Genomic DNA, 23,297 nt, shown 5'->3' on the forward strand with positions numbered 1-23,297 from the left:
GACTCTTGGGGTTCTGCTGACCAGCTGCTAGAGCCAAGTTAGAGAGCTTGTTTTGGCCATCTGCCCAAAGAGGGAAATTGGTCTTAAAATGGTAGAGATGGAAGAGACCTGAGAATCATTTCATTCCACCATTTCATTTTTCGGATGAGGACATCGAGGACTTGGGAGGCTAAATGATTTGCTTGAGGTCACAGCACAGAGCCAGGGTCTAGAACACAGCTCTTCTTACTCAAGGTCTAGTGTGACTTCACTTCCAAAGGAAAGTTAGATCAGTGGGTTGAAAAGTAAGGATTGAGTGAGGAGTTCCCACACGGCTAGACACAGTTCAAGCTTCCTGCCCTCAGTGCTGGACACGCACCTGTTCAGCTCCCTTTGCCCCGGCTGACCCCTGGGGCCACCTGCAGAGCAGCAGTGACGGCCAAATATAATAATCGGTGTATGCCACTCACTGTCATCCTGGGCACTTGTTATGCACATTGCATTTAATCCTCCTCACATGGCCCCTGCTTTCATCCCCATTTTACAGATGAAAGAATCGAGGCAGAGGGAGTAGATAATTTGCCCCCCGTATGCAGCGAGTAAAGGGACAGAGCCACGCCTTCACCTTGAGCAGCCTGATCCCGTGCAGTGTCTATGCACCTAAGTATTCCCCAGACAGCCTGGCGCCTGCTGAGGTTTTGATATCAAACAGAACAAGGTAGAAAGATGCCTCTTCTAGTCAGTGTCTCCCTGGATCCTCCGAGGTCAACTCAGTCCAGCTCATTCCAGGGCTCCTGGTGATAAATCTGAGGCATAGCGCGACCAAGGTGGAAAGACATGCTTGTATAGTCCCAGTCCTTCCTAATTAAGAAAGCGCGCCCACATTCATTCCCTTATTTGATCGTCACTGCAGGTATTATTACGTTTATCAGCATCATTATTGTGATAAATCTCTCACGTTCATACGTGAGGAAACCAAGACTTGGGTGGTTAAATGAATTGCCCAAAAGCATAACGCTAATGAGCCCAGAGCTTGGAAATTTCCAAGAATTCTCTAGTGGTCTCCCCCTTTCACTCCTAGGCCCCTGCCTTTCCTCCTTTTGTTCTTATCATAGCTTCTGCCTATGCACAGACCTACTTTCTGGCTCAGAGCTTCCAGCAACCATCAAAAAGCAGCGTGTTGGCGGGAGAGTACATCTAGGATGGGAGAAGCCAGAAAGCCTTACTGGAAGCAGTTTGAGCCGTCGAATCGTTGGCAGATATTTGAAACCAAGCCATGTATGTTTTTGCTAGCTTATTCCAGAAAAACACAGTCTAAATTTTTGAGAATTTTCCTAATTGTTGAAGGTATTATTTTCGTTTTTTGTTAGAGCTGAGAACAATAATAATAGTTAGGAACCAGATTTTACTACCAACTTTGCAACCCACCCACTTTCATCTGTACTCACTCTGGACCTCTGTCTCTTCGTGTCACATGGTCCCAAAGGTCCCTCATCACCCAGAGGGTCAATGATTGAGAAGTTCTGGAGAATCCCTTGAGAAAAGAAGGTGATTCCACCTTGTGCCTCAGGATTGGTGGCAGCCAAGGGACTTCCCTGGAGCTGGGTACAACCCTCAAGGACTGCCAGTGTTTTGAGAATGTTGGTTTCTGGAGCTCTGTATAACAAGCTGCGGCTTCAAACATGAAGCTCTGTTATATGATGTCTAAAGGCCACTCATAAGACAATTGTCACACGTGCATGATGCTTTGTGTGGATCTTTGTTGAATACGCAATCCAGGCTCATCAGGACTCCTCTGGCATCTATATATGCCATCCTTGAAGCAGTCTAGCCATGGCTTAAATGTGCCAGTAAGCCAAACCTGAGGAAGCGAGAGCTGGTGATTCAGTAAGTCTGACTTTCAGCCTGGCCCGAGCATGGTGCTGCCCGGAGAGGATGGCATTCAAAAACGCCTCCACAGCCAGGAGAAGTGCCCTCCAGACTGTGTGGGAAGGACCCTCTGACCAGCTGCATGAGCCTGGGGTAGTCTTTTCCCTTGTCTGGGTGTTGGTTTTTTCACCTGTCCAGTGGGAGAAGCAGTTGACCTCAAATGTCATTTCAAGTTCTAATAGCCTTTAATTCTGTGAATATCACCTAGCGGTAGACATGCCAACCTTCACATGGAACAACACAATACCAAGCAATGGTCATCTGCCATCAGGTAAAATGGCTCACGTAAATACTATTTCTCAGAGTAAACAAGAAACGGTGCTCAGAAAGGACATGGCTGTACAAATTCTGAATCAGCTAATGTGTGTTGGGAATTTCTCTATTCCCAGCACTTGCATCACTCCATTGAGTCCTTCTAGCAGTTCTGGGAAGTTAGTCTGATCACTGAGATGGCCAGTGCTCAGAGAGAGGGAGAGAGTGACTTGGAGTCAGATCTCAGGTCTTGTGCTCTATCCCCGAGAAACAATCCTGATGATATTAAGGTCAGTTAATGAATAAGACCTATGGGCATAGATACATAGGAGAAGATTGTAGGGCTGGGTGGGACTGCAGAGACCACCATTTAACAAGTGAGGAATGTCAGGTCCAACATCAAGGCCATCTGCATCCTGGCAGTCAAATAGGAAAATAACCCCAAGACAAAATCACAGTCCTGTTGCCATATGTTAAACTAGCAGCCACCCTGATGGTTCTGTTTTCAGATGCAGATTCCATGGCTGGGTATCCAGTTGGGTAAACTCTCTCATGGGCCCCTGATGGTCCTAGAAACCTTGCCCATCCCACCCTCAGTTCCCTCAACTCTGACCCCAAGCCCTAATGAAGAAACACAGCAGTTATTCCAGAAGATGCTAGGAAACCTAGACGGGAACTTTGAGCCCCAGGCCTTACTGCACGTGTAGCCTTGGCTTCCTGAGTCAACACACCCATGGCGGGTTAAGGCTTGGATCTTAGAAATATGACCTTTGACTCAGGCCTCACTGAGGGCACCCCAGTTCCAACTCCCTCAAGGGCAGCTCGATGCTCCGGCTCCTGTCCTGCCTCTAGCTTGGCCCCACTTGTCTCGCCACGGGCCCAGTTCCTGACCCGCCTCACTGCAGGTCTCGACCCTTCCTCTTGCCTGTGGCTCTGAAAGAGGGCAGCTATTTCTGCTGCCTTTTTAGTTCACAGTTCCCTGTTCATGCGACACTGACATCAAAGTCTCAGGGTCCCAGGAAGGAGGCAGGTCAGTGAAAGCCCACTCAGTCACTTCATATCTAACTCAGCTGTAACTTTGCTGCTCTAAGCCCAGGGTATTCATCTGTTAAGTGAGAGGAAGAACCCTGCCCACTTCATAGGGATCAAATAAGATAATGATGTAAGGGGCCTGACATGCTGTGTCTGAACACAGTAAGCCCTCAGTAAATATTGTAAATTATGAAGATACTTCCCACAGGCTTCGGGGAGGTCCTCCCCTTAGGGCTCCTCTATACACGCGTACCCGGTGCTGTCAGAGCCAAGAACGTACGTCTGACCCCAGGCTTGATTTCTGAAACACTCATGAGAAGAGAAAAAAGGAAAGAAGGGTGAAGTATCATAGGATTGATAAACATGGCTTTCATCTCTTTTATATGACTCTACTTTTCACTCTGCAGTATTTGTTTCTAAAACTCATGGCGGGCTGACAGTGCGAGACATCAGCCAGTGGGTTCCTGTGGACCTGCCCTAGGACAGTGGCTCTTAAGGATGCTGGAAACCAGCCAGCCTTGGAAAGAAAATCTAAAAAACTAGAGGCTGCTGGTCCCCTCTCTTGAAATTAACTCGTGGTGACTGAGGAAACGAATGGGAGGTCTCTGGGTTTCCAGAGTCAGAATCAAGGAGGCACAAAAGGCCTTGACCCAAAGGAGTTTTTTGGAGCCTGAGGTGAGTCTGGGTCAGTCTACAAAGGAGGACTGTTGGATTTTCTAAGCCCACCCAAGAGAAGACCTGAGTGGCCAAAGGACAGCATGTCTCCCCATCACCTCTATGTGGTGTTGTAGATGGTACCTGGAACTTTCATGGAATCTCCTTCATGCAGCTCAGCCTGAGAAGGTCCCCATCTCTGCTGATTAGCTGAGGCAGCTTCCTCCGCACAGGCCTTGGCATGACTGCTTGGGTAGTCTCCCACATTCCTACAGGCTAGACATCCCCCCTCAGGCTCAGCGTGTGGTCATTGCCAACTCCTCTGCAGCCAAGGGCGTTTGGTAAGGGAGCTGGGCATCTCTCTGGGCAGGGCCACCACAGGGTTTTCTCATCTGTTTCTGTAACATTCTTCTGAATGGCTGCCTTTTATACTAGAACAATGCCTTCAAGCTAACTGTTAATGAATTCAGTTTTTGAAATGTGAATCATACCCTGGAAGGTTTCAGAATATAGGTACAAACTGATAAAAATTCATAAACACACACACACAAAGACACACACACTCACATGCACACTTATTCACCCAGGAACAGTCTTACCTGAACGTTTCTTCTTAATTCTTTGAGGATCTTGAGGTAAACTGAGTCCCCATTGAGTGTGATGCACTTTCAGCCTCATTTCATGGGGAATCTGCTTCTGACAGAAAGCCCCCATTTAGAGGTAGGCAGAGTAAAAATGACTGGTGGTCTGTAGGTTGGTTGTATTGGCCCTGTAGAATCACTGACCTTCAGAGACAGGGCACGATAGAAGGTATATGCTCCTTTTTTTTTTTTTTTTTGAAATAAAAGCAATTGTCTTCTTTTTTAAAAATTTTTTTTATTATATTATGTTAGTCGCCATACAGTACATCCCTGGTTTTTGATGTAAAGTTCAATGATTCATTAGTTGCGTATAACACCCAGTGCACCATGCAATACGTGCCCTCCTTACTACCCATCACCAGCCTATCCCATTCCCCCACCCCCCTCCCCTCTGAAGTCCTCAGTTTGTTTCTCAGAGTCTACAGTCTCTCATGCTTCATTCCCCCTTCTGATCACCCCCCTTTCTTTACCCCTTTCTTCTCCTACCGATCTTCCTAGTTCTTATGTTCCATAGATGAGAGAAACCATATGATAATTGTCTTTCTCTGCTTGACTTATTTCACTTAGCATTATCTCCTCCAGTGCCGTCCATGTTGCAGCAAATGTTGAGAACTCGTTCTTTTTGATAGCTGAGTAATATTCCGTTGTATAAATGGACCACAACTTCTTAATCCAGTCATCTGTTGAAGGGCATCTCGGCTCCTTCCATGATTTAGCTATTGTGGACAATGCTGCTATGAACATTGGGGTGCATATGGCCCTTCTCTTCACTACGTCTGTATCTTTGGGGTAAATACCCAGTAGTGCAATGGCTGGGTCATAGGGTAGCTCAATTTTTAACTTTTTAAGGGACCTCCACACTGTTTTCCAGAGTGGCTGTACAAACTTGCATTCCCACCAACAGTGTAGGAGGGATCCCCTTTCTCCACATCCTCTCCAACAATTGGTGTTTCTTGCCTTGTCAATTTTTGCCATTCTAACTGGCATAAGGTGGTATCTTAGTGTGGTTTTGATTTGAATTTCCCTGATGGCTAATGATTTTGAACGTTTTTTCATGTGTCTGTTAGCCATTTGTATGTCATCATTGGAAAAGTGTCTGTTCATATCTTCTGCCCATTTTATGATTTGTTTATTTGTTTCTCGTATATTGAGTTTGAGAAGTTCTTTGTAGATCTTGGATACCAGTCTTTTATCTGTAGTATCATTTGCAAATATCTTCTCCCATTCCGTGGGCTGCCTCTTTGTTTTTTTTGACTGTTTCCTTGGCTGTGCAGAAGCCATATATATATATATATATATATATATATATATATATATATATATAATAATATATATATATGCTCCTTTTTTCATATTTTTCAAATGCAGAAAACTAGGCATAGAGAGGTGACCAGACCTGCTGGTGTCTTTCAGCTGCTCTGTGCAGGATCAAGCCTGGAATCATCCTCGCTGCTCTACCAAGACCTTTCCCTTCACAGCACTTGATATCCCTCTCAGCAGGAGAACTGTTTCCAGAAGATTCCATTGTCTTATCTTTCTTTCATGATGGAAGTAACTAGAAAGTGGGTGGCAATGATCAGCAGCGTCTGGAAAGTATGTCTTTTTCTCATTGCTGTTTTTCAATGGTTAGATTCTCCTGGGTCCTGATAGGTAAAATAAGGTTGAGATGTCTGGAGTTTTTTGAAGGTCATGGTCACTTTGCAAAATAGGCCTGCCAGAGAGGAAATCTAAATCTTTTCCCTGAGAGTAGAGGACAAGCCTTTGCAGATATGAAGAGGCCGCAGACTTTGGGTCTAGTAATAACCAAAATATAACACTTCACAGGTGTCTCATATATTCTTTAATCTACTCTGTTGGCCCTGGATTGAGATTTGAAACTGTGGAGACGAGATGAGAAATGCCTAGATCTTCATCATTATCTAGCCTTGGGTCACATTCTGGTTCTGCCTTAGGGTGATCCTTTGATCTTTGGGCAAGTAGAGTGAACTTTCTGAGCCTCTATTTCCGCATCTGTAGAGAGAAGACATCATCTACTTTCCAGTGTTGTTCTGTAGATTAAATGTAGTCACATAGGAAGAGCGCCTCGCATATTCTCTGGCAGACAGCTGGGGCTCAGTGAATTCATTTCCCACACCTTCCCTTGGGTGTGGACCTGCCTCTGTGGTTAGATGGCTTAAGGCTGAACCCTTCACTGAAACCCTGGATCCCTTCAAGTCCTGTCTGTAAAACAGACTCTGCAGGCTCTGTCCTACAAGGACTGGGTCAGAGGAGGCTTGAGGAGAAAGATGCAAGAAGCATTCTAGGTCTGCAACCTCAGAACAGGCCCAAGGAAAATGATCCTTAACCTGGTGTTTTTAGAGATGATGAGTCCCAGGTGTTACTGCTTGAAAGGCACTGGGGCTAGCGCAGGAGAAAGAAACCTATCTTGGTATTTTATGGGAAATTAAATTGGAATGTAGGAAAGCCCAATTCGGTTTCACCCACAATGAACAGTAATGTTAACTCCCTTTCTATTTAAAGTCAAAGAGTGTGGCTTTGACAGCTAAAGGGAGACTGCCTCGGAGCAAGAATTTCAAAATGAACCCGTTTGGTAATTGGAGCACGTGCCTAGCTTGTATCATGAGGCTGGGTTTGGTCCGAACACGGCCGGTTCTCCAACTGTTCAGAGTCAAAGATCCCACGATAGATGATGCTTGATGCTGGGATTCTGTGGTCTGTTTGTCTGATATGCACCAGACAGTGTCTGACCTTGCATGCCACACCTCTGTCCCAAATAGAAATAGGATGATTTTAAACAAAGGAGAAAAATCAAGATCGAGGATGGGCCACAGACATGGAAGCTTTGGGAAAGTCACCAGTAGTTGTCGGTGTGGGATGGGGACAGCCAATACCTTTCTCTCTCATCTTTTGACTTGATCATTAGCTAATATGGATGGGTCCTTTTGACCCTCTTCAGAAGGGCCAAGGTTAGTGGCTCCACTTTTCATTATAAGGATAATTGTTGTGCTAGAAAGTACAAAACATTGGATCATTTTTCTCCTTGCATTCTGCAATCAAAACCAGGTGGCTGGCAAGTAAGTCTTGAAGAGTAAGGCAGCCTACGATTCATGGACACGGCAGCAGCTCAGCCCCCAAGGGAGGGTAGAAAGTCTTCAAAGCTGATAAAATTTATGTAGGCAGCAAGTGGCATGTCAACTCAAACAAGGCTAGCTCTGCGCATTTGAGCTTGCCATTATAAAGGTGAATCGTCTGCATTGTGAAAGGGCGAGTGGTATTAACCTTAGGACCAGAAAGATGGTGGCTCGTGGAGAGCAGCTGGTACATAAATCTCGATAGGCCGAGAAGCAGAAAGATACTTAATAGAAGTGTAATTGAGGGATTCACCCCCCCCACCTACCCACCTGAACTGAGTTTGGCTCGTGTCAATGGGAATTATTTTACTCCCACTCTGGGATAAGGGCTTAGCTGCCTACGTGTGTGACTAGGGGACCATCCGGTGATGGCCGGCTGCCTGCACTGGAGTTGACCCCACTTCTCCTCTGTGGTCGGAAATTCCCAACACCTGGCTCCTCTTGGAGGTCAAGGTAGCAGTAGCCCCAGAAGCAGCTGTTAAATGGAAAATGGTCATTGGAAGCTAGCACCCATTAGCACCACCACACAGACTGATTCATCACACGTGCTATAACCCTTCTGAGAACCAGGACTTAGGAATTTTAAAAAAGTCAAATCAGGAAGGAGCTTTAGAGAACATCTAGCCTAGGTCTCATTTTGTAATTGAGGGACTTGAGGCCCAGAGAGGTCAAGTATCTTGTTCAAGGGAACAGGCACATCAGTGGCAGAGCTGGAGTTGGAACCCAGGCCTCACTGGGCATTTGTTTTCCCCGTCACCTGGTCTAAACCCCTGTTTGCAGCCGAGGGCACCAAGTGCCACACGTGCGAAGAGACTGTCCAAGCCTGACACCAACCAAAGTCCCCATCTGCTAGTCCAGTAGTCTGTCCTCACGTCACATTCTCCCTTTCTTCACATCCCCATGGCTGAGGGGAGACAGTGAAGTAAAAGGTAGGTTATAATTTGCACTTTGATACACATTTCACTTACCCGTCAGTGAGCGTTGGGTGCCTACTGGGTGCAGAGCATTTCGGCCACTTTGGGTAATGCACACCGAGGAAGGGGAAGGAGAAGGTGAGTGTATCTTAAAAGTAGGGCAAATATGAAATGGTTTAGACACAAGTTGCCTGGTCAAAGGTCGTAAAAAGTCCCAGGAAACAGCTTCTTGCTGCTTCCTCCCTCTCTCTCTCCCCTTCCCCAGGGTCCTTGCCCACCCCCTCCCCAAGAGAGAATGAGCGCGGACTAGCTGTCCTAGCCGTGACCCTCTCGTGTGAAGGGGTCCAAAGGGTAGATGGTTGCCTGGCAGACAGGCTGTGAGTAAGGCCTGAGTTCCCCTTGGCATTCTCTTGTCAGGCAGGGCAGAACCTGGCCAGGATTTTTCCCCTGAGCATCTGCTGTCGACAGGCTCATGTATTCGGACACACGTTATCCTACCAGCTCTTACAGCAATCCCTGGAGGTAGGCGTTTTCATCCCCAATGTACAGATGAGGAAATTTGAGACCACACAGCCTGATTTTTTTTGCCTGGAGTCAACCCAGACTTAGAGGCTGACCTCTCCGGCTGCAAAGCCATCATCCGGCCATGTGGCCTCCAGCCCTCTCCTGTCCCCAGGCAACCTTACAGGACGCAGAACTTCTCCAGCTCCTGCCAGTTAGCTCTCTTTTCACCTGCCTTCTCTGAAGATACCCCCTTAACCTGAATTATACAAGGAATCCCTTTTTCCTCTCTCAGTCCCCTTTTTAGTCATATGGAGCCGAGCCAGCTGTGAACCTGACTGCTGGCCACCTGGCTAGAGTGAGGGTTGTGGATGAGATGAAGGCCGCCTTCCTGGAATGGAGGGGTGGGGCTGGAGGGTCCCCTTGGGGAGACAGTTTGCCCCACTGACCGCTGGCTGTCCTTGCAGGCCTGGAGTGCAGCTTCGATTTCCCCTGCGAGCTGGAGTACTCCCCGCCCCTTCACGACCTTGGCAACCAGAGCTGGTCCTGGCGCCGCGTCCCCTCTGAGGAGGCCTCCCAGATGGACCTGTTGGATGGGCCGGAGACAGAGCACTCCAAGGAGATGCCCCGAGGTAAGGGTAGACGCCACCACAGAGTGTCCCGGCCAGGCCAGGGTGGGGCTTGGATGTCCATTTCTGTTTGCAGGTTTGAGGTTCCCCTGGCTGTGCTCTCACCTGTTTCTTTTGAAACCTGCTTCTAATACCTGTGCCTTGCCTAGGGTGCAAGGATCAAGCCGGCACTTTACTCTCTAACCAAGAGAAGAAAATAGGATCTTATGACTCTCTTTCATGCAGATGTAGGAGAAAGTGCTGATCTGTTTGTCAGTGAATAGAGTTGCCAGGTAAAATACAAACACCCAGTTAAATTGGAGTTTCCGGTGAACAATAAGTGGTTTCTTGGTATAAGTATATCTCATGCAATCGTTGGGGGATACTTACACTTTAAAAGTTATTCTAATTTCTAATTATATTTAAAAATTCAAATGTATTGGGGGTCCTGCCTTTTTACTTGCTAAGTCTGGCATTTCTAATTTGGAAGGTATAACTGGGTTAAATGTTAGTTTCAAAGCCGTTAATGAATATTCAGGCTGCGTTGTAGCTTTGCAAGGTGCTTCCGGTAGTCCTGAGCTATTAATGAGCATCTCTTTCTGAATTATTAGGGACTGGAGAAGATAGGGCGGGATAAATTGTGGGTACTTGTTAAGTATTTGCTGAGTTTTTAGAGGGAGGTGGAGGCACTAAGTCCTAGTCCCGCCTTCAGGTCTCACTGTGGCTAATCTTAGAACTCCACGTTCCTTGGACCCAGAAAACTCGACTTATCCAGAATCAACAGCCTATGTTTCTGACTTGTAGGAAGAAATAACCTCTAGCATGGTGATGGACTTACCAAACATTCGGTGTCATACTTTTCATTTTGCAAAGCCCTTACACCTACACGGTCTCATTGGAATCCAGTGTTGTGAGAGAGGCAGGCCAGATGAGACGGCGGGGGCTCAGAGAGGGGATGTGACTTGCTAAAGATCACACAGCTTGTCCATGCTGGTCCAGGTGTGGATGTCGGCTGTGATGAGAGCTAGACGAGGACACTTTCTACCACATCGTGTTTCTGTCTTTGCAGCAAAAGTTACGGCAAGAGCCTACCCTGGGCCCAGGTCGGGGGCAATTATCTCAGGCTCATGCTACTGTGACTCTAATGGGGACAGAGCTCAATTAAGTTCTGGGGGAGGTTGGAAGTGGCACAGAAATAGCTGATGCCCTCAGGCTGCTATCGCGGCCTCAGACCCTGAACTGGGAGACGCTTTTCCTTCCTACCTGCTCTCCCAGGCTGACCTTTTTTTCTGTTTTTATGACTCTTTTGAAATTGCTTGACCTTGATTTATATTTTAAGCTGCTTTCACCTGGATGCCGATGTCTGTTGCCCAGGGTGGGGGTCGTGGGGTTGTGTGTAAGTAAGTGGCTCTTAACCCTATAGCCCATCTGAATCTTCTGGAGAACTTATACAAAGTACTGCCTAGATCCCACAGCCTGAGATTCTGATTCGAAGGATCTGAGGTGGAACCTGGTAACCTATTTATTTTAAAATTTTATTGTAAAATCTAGTGTGTGCAACAAAGTAAACGTGTGTGCATGGATTAACGAGTACAGTGAGATCAACACTTGTGCTCTCAGCACCAAGTGTAAGGATTCGAATGTTGTCAGTCCATTTACAGCCTCTTCTGTTGCCTTCCTAGATCCAGAATCTCTCCCTTTCCTCAGAGGTAACCGCTGTCCTATTTTGCGTTCATCGTTCATTTGCTTTTCCTTGTGGCCTTACCACTTCTGTATGGAGCCCCAAACAATGTATCGATTAGGTTTGTAACCTATTGCATAAATGAGATAGTGTTGTTGTTTTGTGATTTGTCCATTTTGATGCACATAGCTGTGGTTCTCTGGGTTTTCAATCACTGCAGGAAAATACCACAATTTATCTCTCCTACTGTCCTTAGACACTTGGGTTGTTTCTGTGGTTTTGCTGTTACCAACAGCACTCCTGTAAGCATTTTTGCAAAGCCTCTTGCTGCAGGTGCCTGTCCAAGAGTTTCCCTAGTGCAGAGAGGAGGAGCGGGATCGCTGGGTCATGGGGCGCAGCTTCCATTTCGATAGATAGTGCCGACCTGTTTTCCCAAGTGGTGGCACTAAGTCATACCCCCACTAGTGAGGTGTCAGTATTCCTCCCCAGGACGTTACCTCCTCACCCAGTCCCTGATATTGTCAGACTTGGCCATTTTTATCCAGCTGGCGGACGCAATCCAGTATAGCTTCGGAGCTTTACTTTCCATGTGACTCTTCTCTCCCTCCTTTTTGTTTTGTTTTTGTTTTGTTTTGTTTTGTTTTTATTTGTTTGTTTGTAGAAACTTCTCAGGTAGGCAGAGCTGGGTTTGTTATACTCTTGGTGCAGACCTCCTTTCAGACTTACTCCCATTCCCCCATCCCTAGGAGTGCTCCAGAGCCTTATCCCCAGCCTCTAGAAGTGCCCTGGTAGAACCTGCACTTTTGGTCCTTGTAGGTTTTTTATTTGATGACTATTGAATTGTGAGATCGGGGAGAGGGACAAGTAGCAGTTGTTCTCGGACTTTGTAGGAGTCAGACTGTATACATTTGAAAGTTGTTGCTTTTAAAATTTGTAAGCAATTTTTAGAAGAGCGCCAATAGATTGTGCATTGCCACTCTCTGACCTGTTTCTCCTCCTTGATCTGCTATCTTGTGATCTCTGGCATCTGCATGTTACCCTGAGTACTAGGAGAGAAACAAAAGGAAGAAGAACAGGAGGGAATTAAAAAATGAACACTCACTCCTCAGTATTTCTAAGGGTGGAAATAGATCTGCGCCTTTATGTTTTTATAAAGCTGGGTCCCAAAGGCCAATACCTGCACTGAATACAAACCTTTTCCCATTAGTTAAATCAGTCAGGGTTGGAGTAGTCATGTTTTAGTGAGTACTGCCAGCTTCCATCTGTCTCCAAAACACTCTTCCTAGCATGGTAGCATGTCGCATCACTAAGAATGATGATGTGAACAGCCACCATAGATACCCCAGTCCACTTCATCAAGTTCTTTAATGAACAAACACATCCAAACACAACTTGAGGGAATCTCATCACTGTCAGAAACTGGCGTTGATTTTCCCTGGGGTCTGATGGAGGGACCTATACTCATTGATATGCCTTAGAAACGAGGGACTAGCCTCCCAGCCTTTATAGGGACACTTCCAGAATATCACTTACAGGTGCTCACAACTTCTAGTAATGGGCTGCTCATTGCTTTTTGCTTCAGCTAATTATATACCTACCAGTTCTCTGAAGTAGAGCTGCTCCTCATGAGGCAGCCTGATGTATCTTAATGTTTCTTGACCATCAGGGAAAGAGGTGAAGGTGAAGGGAGAGAAAATGACATTCCCAATTTGCATAGCGCCAAAGCAAGACCTACATCTCAGTCCTAACAGCCAACTCTCTGGAATCTCACTTTCTCTGCATTTTGGCAGAAAGGATGCTGGTGCTGGAGATAAGAAGGAGTAATGGGGTGCCCTTTAGGGTAGTGTAGTCAATAGAGATTTCTTAAAACTCAACATTTATTGGTTGGGTGGTATTTAGACTCCATTGCAATATTTCTTGTCAGGGGATATAGAAAGACCAGAAAAAGGCAGTGAGATAATACCAATCATAGATAATGAACTGTAAGAGTATAAATTCTGAATGATTTTAATTTATAGCCCCTGTAACTGAGAATAATAAGGAAGATACAATTCAGAGCAGCAAGATAATAAAAAGTGATGATCTTGATGGAACACAATATTATAAATTAATAAAATCTTGAGGAATCATCAGATTGAGGCATTCTATGACTTTTTAAGTAGAGCCAGGGGCATGTTTGACATCTACTACTTCCGGTCTTTTGGAATGTAGTCACGTTTTTCTTTTCCAGCAAGACAAGATCTTAGTCTCTGGCATGAACCCTGGCTTTCAGATGGAAAACACATTAGCAGCTTCACCCACCCAACCCCCTTCACAACCCCTCAGTCATATGCATACCCAGGAAGCATGGGAGAAGAGTCAGCTGGGAGAGGCTGACCCCCTTCCTGTATCAGCTCGGTTCTCTTCCAGAGAACTGATTCTCAAGGCTTTGTTTTGGTTCGGTTTTTGTCATTCTCTGACTGACTTATTGACTTAGCATTATACTCTCCAGCCATATGATTTTACTCATATGTGGAATTTAAGAAACAAAACAAACAAGCAAAGGAAAATAAAAGAGAGAGAAACAAACCAAGAAACAAACTCTTGACTATAGAGAACACACTGCTGGTCACCGGAGGGGAGGTAGATGGGGCAATGGATTAAACAGGTGATGGGAATGAAGGAGGGCACTTGCTGTGATGAGCACAGGGTGTTGCATGAAGTGTTGAATCATTATACTGTACGCCTGTTGAATTACTATATTGTACACCTGTACACTAATGGAACACTGTATGTTAGCTATTCTGGCACACACACAAGAAGATGGCTGGTTTTCAGAAGGCTGAGAAGAATTGTCCTAGAGTTCTGGAATGGCTAATGATGCAGCCACAGATAACAAGGGCACTGTCATGCCAGCATGGGGCTGTTCAGCCTTTTGGTCTGACCGCTCCTGCTGTACTCTTGTGCGTTAGTTTCTTGTAGCTGCTGTAACAAATAGACACAAGCTGGGTGGCTTAAAACAACATAAATTGATTTAACCCAGTTCCAGAAGCTAGCAGTCTGAAATCAAGGTGTGACCAGCGTTGGTACTTTCTAGAGACTGCAGGAGTATACATTCCTTGCCTGGTTGCCGAGGTTCTGGTGGCTGCTGGTATCTCAGTGCTCCTTTCCCTGCCTCCAACTGCACATGGCACTCTCCTGAGTCTCAGATCTGTCTTCTATAGTGACGCATGTCACTGGATTTGGGGCCCCACCTTAAATGCAACATGATCTCATCTCAAGATCCTTGATTACATTTGCAAAGACCTTGTTTCCAAATGAGATCACTTTCACAAGTACCAGGGATTAGGACTCGGACATGTCTTTTGGGAACCTGATTCAACCTACTACACATTGATTTTTCTCCCCACGTGTGTGGATTGGCATGTGGATCCTGTGTGTCTCTTCCTGTACTTATGAGTTCCTAGACCCTTCTGGAAGTTAGGTTAGGTGATTTCAGAGGAGCCCAGATAAATGCCAGCATTTCTCCTCTTTTCCTTTAATTCCTTCACCTGCCTTAGGGATTTGCATTGTCCTTAAAAGATTCTTGAACACTTCACAGATTGACTCCATCCCAGGAGTAGCGGGAACCTGGAAACTGGGCCACATTTTGAGCTGCAGGCCCAACCTTGATGGGCAGTCTCTCTCGGCATACATTGCCCTTTGCACTTGTCGTCACTGGGGGCTGCAGCTGGTGGACTGAGCTGGCTGTAAGTCTCATACTCTGCCCTTAACCCTTTGTGGTGTTGACAGGCAACTGGAGTGATGAAAGTCTGCCTAGCACTTCCTCCTTCACCCAGTGCAACTCATCGTTAGCCCATTTCTGCTCTCAGGCTTTATTGGCTGACCAAATGGGACCTCATAAATTAGCCTCTTCAGTGGGGGATCCCTACATGTGAGTGGGTTTACAGCTCTTTCCAGAGAGCAAGTCCCGTAGGTGAGGGCAGGGAGGAGATGGCAGGACACGCTGTCAGTGAGATCGAGGTGGGAGGAGCTCTAGAGCTGGAGTAACATGGACAGCACACCCTGGAAGCACCCTTCTGGTCCCCGGCTTGCACGGTCGCAGAGGCGAGATGTGCTAACGTGTGCTTAAAGTCAGCTGCTTCCTGCGCACAGGGTTTAGTGGTCACCTTTAAGGCGATCTGGTTCATGGGAGCGTCAGTAATTGCTCACCTCACTTTGTATAAGCAGCCTTTAGCAAAGACCTTTGGCTTAGGGTGTTGATGCTGAGAGAGCAGTCAGGAGAGAAAGGCAAACTGGGAAAGAAGAAAAATACAATGGGAATGACAGATGCGCGCGCACACACACACACACACACACACAGATCCTCTGGGACAGAACAATCTTTTTTTCTTTTCATTTGGTTCAAACAGGATGATCCAAATGGGGACTGTTTATGCAAAGTGTTCTTGGGCTCCAGTCCCCGAGAGCTTCCTTCCTATGCTGCTTTCTCTGTCTACCATGAATTACTGTTCTAAGGCAACAGTCTCTAAACTTTATCATATGCCTCATCAGTAAAATATTCCTGACATGCACCCCTACTATGTATATATTCAGCACATACGATATATTCAATATATTCAAGCTAGACAAGTCTAGCTCTTGTGGTCTCTCTGACTCATAAGTTTCAAAGACCATTTAGTCTCTTTTCTCAGATTCTACTTGGTTTAGAGAAGAAGGAAATCACTTTCTAGGCTGAGTGCTACTAACAATACAAACTCAACCCTCAAGAATCAGAAGTGATACCTTTCTCTATAGACTATGACAGACTTAAGGAACAGGGTCGCAATAAAATGTTTCCTACTGGCTTATCTAAAGAGCTATCTTGGTAGTGTTGTTTATGATGGTGAAAAACTGGAAATTATTTAAATACTCAAACAATAAGGAGTTAGTTAAATAAAATACAGTACCCCTAAATATCATGCTGCCATTCCATTGATGGTATGTAAAAATATTTAATGAGATGGGAAAGTATTCAACGCCCATTATTAGAATTTTTAAAACCAGGTTGAATAATTTGTGTGATAGAACTTATTTTGCAGAAGAGAAAACATATGTACATAAGGAGAAAAGTCTATATATAAACCAGCATAGTGGTAGAAGTTATTTCTAGATGACTGAATTCTCAATGATTTTATATTTTTTCTTTGTGCTTTGGTATTTTTCACACGAGTCCATTAACATGCGTTGCTTTTATAGTAAGATAAAACATGTTATTATTTTTTTAATACAAGAGGATCAAAAATTCTCATTTGAGGCTGTGTTCTGTTGAATTATTTTAGATTTTTGGGGGGAAGGAAAAAAAACATGTTAACTGTTTTCTGCCACAGCAACGCACTGCTGACTCTGGCGGGATGGACCAGTAGACGGACAAGCAGGTGGCTTTCCTGCCTGCCTGGGAGCCGTACATTCATATTGGCCCACAAACCCAGAGCACCCCCACACCACCCTCTTTCTGCTTGACTTGTCCTTGAAGGGTGGGAAAGGGTAACTGGGGGCACCAGATGTGCATCAAGTTCAAGAATGTACCCAGTGACCGAGTGCAGTTTTGTAAGCAGGAGTGGTATGCTCTATTTCAATTGAATTCTTGCCCCTTCGGACATATCAGAAGGGTTCTGGATGGTCCTGCCCTTCATTTGAGCCAACTTCTCATCGTAGTAAGGTTGCTGGGTGAGGGCGGTGTTGGTAGCCTCTTATCCCTGCCCCTTTTCTGGAACTCCTCATGAGAGGCCACGTGAGTTCTCTGGTGTGATTTGCAGAAATGTGTCCCTTATCTCCTGAACAAAGAGGTCACTGGGCCTTGAATCCTGACCCTGGAGCAAACCCTTCAACAAGCTGTGGCTTTGATTCTTTCATTTTAATGAGATTCTGGTGCCAAGCTGGCAGCACTCGCACTCTGGAGGGACTTGCCTTAATGAGCCAGAATACTTGCAGGGTGTCTGTGAAGTCCTCTCCATCAGAACCAGTCTCTCCCACGGTGTTACCTCTGCCTTCTAAGGGAACCTTCACTGGGAAGAAATGGACTGTGGTTGTCTGGGGAAGATTCTGCCTTTCCTTACCTGAGCTTAATAACCTTGCCCACAGGGCATGTGGAGTAAGAAAGAACGACAGGCATTGGAGGGAGGAGGGCTCTCCAGCCCAGCTCTGTTATAAAGGGTTTCCCTTTACCTCTAGGCCCTTGGGTTCTTCATCTGTAAGGTAAAGGTCTTAGACTAGACTGTCACTAAGACTCTTCCTGTTCTGATATGAGTCTGAGGGTAAGCATATCCACTGCAAATTATGGCCATGCGTCTGGTACAAATCCGTGAGCCACGGATATCCCCCCCAGACCCAGGAGATATACCCATCCCCCCAAATTTAGCTATGGCTTCTGGAAGCTATACAGCTCCGCGGCTCAAGTCATTCTTTGGACCATGGCATCAAGATGGGAGCATTGACTCTAGAAACTTGTGTGGCACCGTGGAGGGAAGAAAGAGAGGTTCCTGCACCCATTAGCATAGATGAATTTGTCAGGTTAGCTCCTTGAGGCTGCTGATCCTGAGGCGTATTCCCAGCATAGGACTTAGGGCTAGTGTGACAAATAAAATTATGACCACCCAAAGGAGTCCTAATTCCCAGAATCTGTGAATATGTTACCTTAGAGGGCAAAAGGGACTTTGCAGATGAGATTATTCTGGATTATAAGCGTGGGCCTAATTGAATCACAGGGTTCCTTATATATGAAAAAGGGAGGCAAGAGGGTCAGAGTCAGCAGATGTGATGATGGAAGCAGAGGCCAGAGAGAGACAGAGATGTGACGATCACTATGTGCTAAGGTGTATCGATTTTTCAATTTTATTAATTTTTTGAATCATGTATTTCTTCATTTCTTAAGCCAACAATTGGTAGGTCCCCTACTGAATGCAGGGCACTGCAGATTAAAATCTAAGTTGGGGAGAACGTCGCAAATCAAGGGGGGCATAATTCCATCCAAGGCGGCAGTATAGCAGTGACTGGCACTGAAGGTGGAGGAAGAGGCCACTAGAGAAGGAACGCAAGCAGCTTCTAGAAGCTGGAAAAGGCAATAAAATGTACCCTCCCTTGAATCTCATCTAGAAGGAAGGCAGCTCACCAACCCATTAGACTTCTGGCCTCCAGAATTGTAGGATAATAAATGTGGATTATTTTAAGCCACCGAGTTTCCGGTAATTTGTTACAGCAGCAATAAGAAACTAACATAGCTGGTCTTAACCAAGTTTGGAGGAAAAGTGATGGTCCTGGGGTACGATTCTAGGAAGGGCAGGGCTCCGAGGACTGAATGGGCCTTGGAAACACACTTCCTTATAGATGCCGTAGAAGCTGTGCGGTGAGTTATCACTGGGAGGGCAGTCTGTAAACTGCCCCCCTCCACTGGGAACAGAGCAGACATCTCTGTGCACCGGAAATGGGACAGAAAGGGGTATTAAGGAGGGCATGTATTGCATGGAGCACTGGGTGTTATACACAAACAATGAACCATGGAACACTACATCAAAAACTAATGATGTACTGTATGGTGACTAACATATCATAATAAAATAAATAAATAAAAAAGAAAAAAAAAAAAGAAATGGCAGCAGCAGGAGCTGAGGCTGGAAGTAGCTGCTAAAAGTGGCAGAAGTTCTACGAGTCTGGCTCCTGTGGGTAAGAAGGACTGAGGGCGCCCGAGGCAGGAGCCTGGAGAGGTTCATTTTTCCAAATGGAGGGGTGAGGCCAGCTCGCTCATGGAAGGAAGCTGTGATATTGCCCAGGACAGTGTTTGCGATGCTCCTGTGTGACTGGCTGAGGAGGCAGTGAAGCCACAGCTGCAGGGCCCGTGGTGAGCTCCTGCAGCTCAGGGACTGGCCCTTGGCTCTGTCCCAGATGCAGCCGGCAAGAGCTGCAGTCTGCAAAGTGCTTTTTCATCCATGATCACACTTGATTCTCCAAACATGGTGAGATGGGTATTGTTAGTGTGACTAAACATAGAGGCTGGTCACCTGAGGCTAAATAGTGAGCTTCGAAGAGAGGAAACTAGGTCTCTCTCATTCACTGTGATGTCCCAAGAGCCTGGCCCAAGGCCCAGTATAAAATAGACATTCATTAACTGTTTCTGGACCCACAGATGGAATCTTAGAGAAATGAAGTAAGTTGCTCAAGTCTACAAAGCTGGTATATGGCAGAGCCAGAGTTTGAATTCCAGTTTTTGAATGTCAAAGCTCATATTTCCATTGTGCCAAACTCTTCCTAAAACACAGTGTTTCCCAGGGCCTACTTCTTTTTTTTTTTTTAATGTTTTTTTATTATATTATGTTAGTCACCATACAGTACATCCCTGGTTTCCGATGTAAAGCTCGATGATTCATTAGTTGCTTATAACACCCAGTGCACCATGCAATACGTGCCCAGGGCCTACTTCTATGTGGGACTCACTCTCATTAAAGGTCTGGCGGTACGTTCAGCTGGTGGCATTGACCACATGCCAGTGATACTGGGGAGATGCGCTCTGTTCTGTGACACAACCAGTTCCATCCGCTGCGGTGTCTGATGAAAGGCAGCATCTTCGGAGGGGTCTTGGGAAGCCCACTCTCTCCTCTGTCTTCTCGCAGATGGCCAGAGCGAGGAGAGCTGCCTCAGGCAGGCACAGCACGAAGCTTGCCGTCCAGGCTATGTGGTGATGCGATTAGTGCGAGAAGGTGGAATCAGGTTACTGCAACCAGTGCCGCCCTTTAGAAATGGAAGGAGCACTGTGCTGGGAGTCAGGAGCGGTGGGTCTGCCTTGGCTAACAAGCGAACCCAGGCCTCTGTTTTTCAACTAGTGAATTGAGTGGGTAGGACTAGATAATCTCTAAGAGTATGGAAACCTGTCTTTCTGACTTCCTGATTTCCTCTTATTAAGAACCTTTTATTAGTAGAGTTTTTAGCCTCACTGATTTCTATATATCAAATGGTTCAGATAAGACACATCTTAAAGAAATATGGGCTCTGCTTCAGAAAAGTCATGAACCGCTCTGAATTTATGCTTGAAAAGAATTGAAGGAAAGCCAGGACCGTGCAAAGAGGAATAAAATAAAATTCTCTTGAATGGGGATAACTACAGTGTAATTCTACTTAGAGTGGAAAGATAATCTTTACTCATTCAAGATGGAGAAAGACTGGTTCAATGTAAGTTGAAGAGAGATCTGGAGGTCATTATACCACTGTGGCCGTGTTTCCTGATTTGTTATAAAAAAAATCAATGGAAATAATGCGTGAGAGACCACTCTGTAAACAGGAAAATGGCATAGTAAAGTAACATATAGCCCCGTCTGGCGATAGTTATCCCAGCCATGCAGCCGGAAATAAAGGGTCCTGCTCTGTCTTGCTTTAAGAGTCTTGACCCTAAAAGACAGGAGGCTATTCATCCCAGGTATCCAAGTACAACATCTCTAGGGGTATTTTTAAACCCAGGACTTTTGGGACATGAAAATGAATTTGCTGTGAATGACTGAGCCCTCTCCAGTGATTACATAATCACGCACATTTGCAAATGGAACTGCAGCAAATTCTGCAGAATACATCAGGGCTCAGATCTCAGGGTCCAGTTTTCCCCACTAAAGGATTGTTAAGAATCTTTAAGGTGGGTGGCTACCATAGTAATCCAAGTTATTCTCAGCTGAAGCAGGATGATCTCTTTTGATTCTCTCTACTTCTTGCTCTAGGATTCTTTGTACTCATTGCCAGTCATGCTTGATCAAAACACACTTGTTGGGTACCAGGTCTTTCTTAGTTGATTTTCATGGAAGCTGTTATTATTTGGAAATATGCTTGATACCAGGTTTATTTTGTTAATGAAACTGGTTGCAGGCACACACAGTGTGGCAGCTCCCTGTGTCTCTGTTAGGGAGTGCCCTGACCTGCAGTTGTATTCTCTTTGGCAACTGTCTTCTCTCTGATGTGATCAGCGTTCTCCATACTGGAAGCAATAGAAAGGGCATTTGAGGTATTATGCTGGCAATAAGGAATGATTTATTCCTTGTAAATGAAAGGAGACTGGTCAAAACTGAGAGTGCCTAAAATGGGACTGGTCTTCTCATAAAGTAGATAGACATTAAATTCACTTGTGCAACAATGGCATAAGATGCTCCTTTTTAATACCCTCATCTGTAGTATTGCTTAGGCTACACAACCATAAAGTATCATTAAGGTATCAGTCATTGCTTTTAACTCCAGGGAGCAAACTGAGGGCTGCTGGAGGGGTGGAGGGTGGGGGGATGGGGTAATTGGGTGATGGGCATTAAGGAGGGCACTTGATTGAATGAGCACTGGGTGTTATATGCAACTGATGAGGCACTAAATTCTACCCCTGAAACTAATAATAGTAATAGCAAAAAGATATCGTTCAGGGGATTATATACCCCCTCCTAAGAATTATTTTTTCTTCCTTTATTAACATTATGTGTTTATACCCAAAAGTACTCTGTTCCGTAGCCATGTGTACTCAGGGAGCTGAGTGTGAGAGGGCTCAGCGCAGTTGCTGCTATCCCTCCCGCGTCCAAGCTTTTAACACAGATTATACTATTTAGAGTCTAACTATAAGTTAGATCAAGAACATTGAGAATTTTTTAAAAAGAGCAATAGAAATAATTAATGCTTTCAAAATGAGGATTTTGGAGAAGGTCAGAGTCTCAATTCTTTTGACTTGGCAACCCTCCAGAGGTCACTCACAATTGTCTAGCTCCCACATGAATGCTTCATTCCTTTCTCTTATTTTTTGTCTCTTGTTTTCCCCTCTCTCTCCTATCCCTGTGTTTAATGTTCCTCTTCTGTTCTCAACCTCTCTTTCTTCTCAAAAGCTAAATGAATCCTTCGCATCATCTACAACTTTGGAAGCAGAGTAGGCAGGATCAGCAGGCTTGGCTGGCACATGGACCGGAAGCAGGCTTCACCTACCAATAAAGACAGATCCGGACATGTTGGGCTTTTGCATGACACACATGTAAGGACAAATTTGAGAAGCACTGCTTGCTAGAGAAATAAAGTTAGACAAATTCTTGAAGTCCTCTGCTCCATGAAGAAATAAAATAAAAACCTCACATACTAGAAAAATAAGCTGAACCAATTGGCTTCTTTATCCCTGGGGTCAAAGTCAAGACAAGAAATCAGTGTCCTTCAGAAGGGAACTAGATGCCTAGATGGAGTGAAAGAAGGATCCCGAAGGAGTCCTAGGTCGTTCAGGGGGATTTAGAAATTGAGTTTCTGCAAGAAATCTAATTAGCAGTACGCTTCCCAGCATCCCCACCAACAGCAGCAGCAGTCCACAACTTATTTTTAATTCATGCTTCCATAAATGCATGAGTAAAGTCATTAAGCCCATTTACTCTGAAAAGGGGAAAGAAAAAAAGATGTGAAAATAGAAGAGAAACAATGGAAGGACATGAGATTGATAAGGAGCTTTTGTGTGAGCATTATTTATTGGGCTAGCTCAAGGTAAAGGAGTTGGCCTTCACTTAGAAGGTCTAGAATTGAGGGAAGGAAAGGCAACAGGAATCAATATTCAGGGACCAGCTAGACTATATGGCATTTCTGTGCGAATTAGACAAAACTTGCCTTCTCTGGTTGAAGGAATTAGGAAAAGATTCCTCCTCTGGATAGATGCAGTGAGTTATAGAACTCATAGCTTGAGAAGAGAACACGAGCTGAATTTCAGCCCCACTTGTCCCCTCACTCAACACATTTGGGCAGGGCAGAAATCACCCAACTGTGTATAATGACCCTGTTAGTGTTTATCAAGGGCTTACTTTATGCCAAGCACTTATCATGCATTGCCTTATATGACTCGCACAATAACCCCATACAATAGTTTCAGAAACATGATCATCCATGTTTCAGACTAATAAAATTAGTCTCAAAGAAGTAAGGTAAGGCAGGACTTCCAGCCATGGCCAAGTGAAGAGACTGGCAAATTCTTTTCCCAAGAG

General features: G+C 45.3%; 1 protein-coding gene across 1 annotated transcript in view; it reads left to right on the forward strand.

Moving 5' to 3' along the window:
- ALK (ALK receptor tyrosine kinase) overlaps positions 1 to 23,297 on the forward strand; it is a 655,077-nt gene that overhangs the window by 200,817 nt on the left and 430,963 nt on the right. Inside the window, exon 3 of the mRNA XM_044379628.3 lies at positions 9,501 to 9,665. Coding sequence (XP_044235563.2) covers positions 9,501 to 9,665 — 165 coding nt within the window. The remainder of the gene's footprint in view (positions 1 to 9,500; positions 9,666 to 23,297) is intronic.

Source organism: Ursus arctos, unplaced genomic scaffold, assembly GCF_023065955.2.
Source record: "Ursus arctos isolate Adak ecotype North America unplaced genomic scaffold, UrsArc2.0 scaffold_8, whole genome shotgun sequence".
NCBI classification, from domain to species: domain Eukaryota; kingdom Metazoa; phylum Chordata; class Mammalia; order Carnivora; family Ursidae; genus Ursus; species Ursus arctos.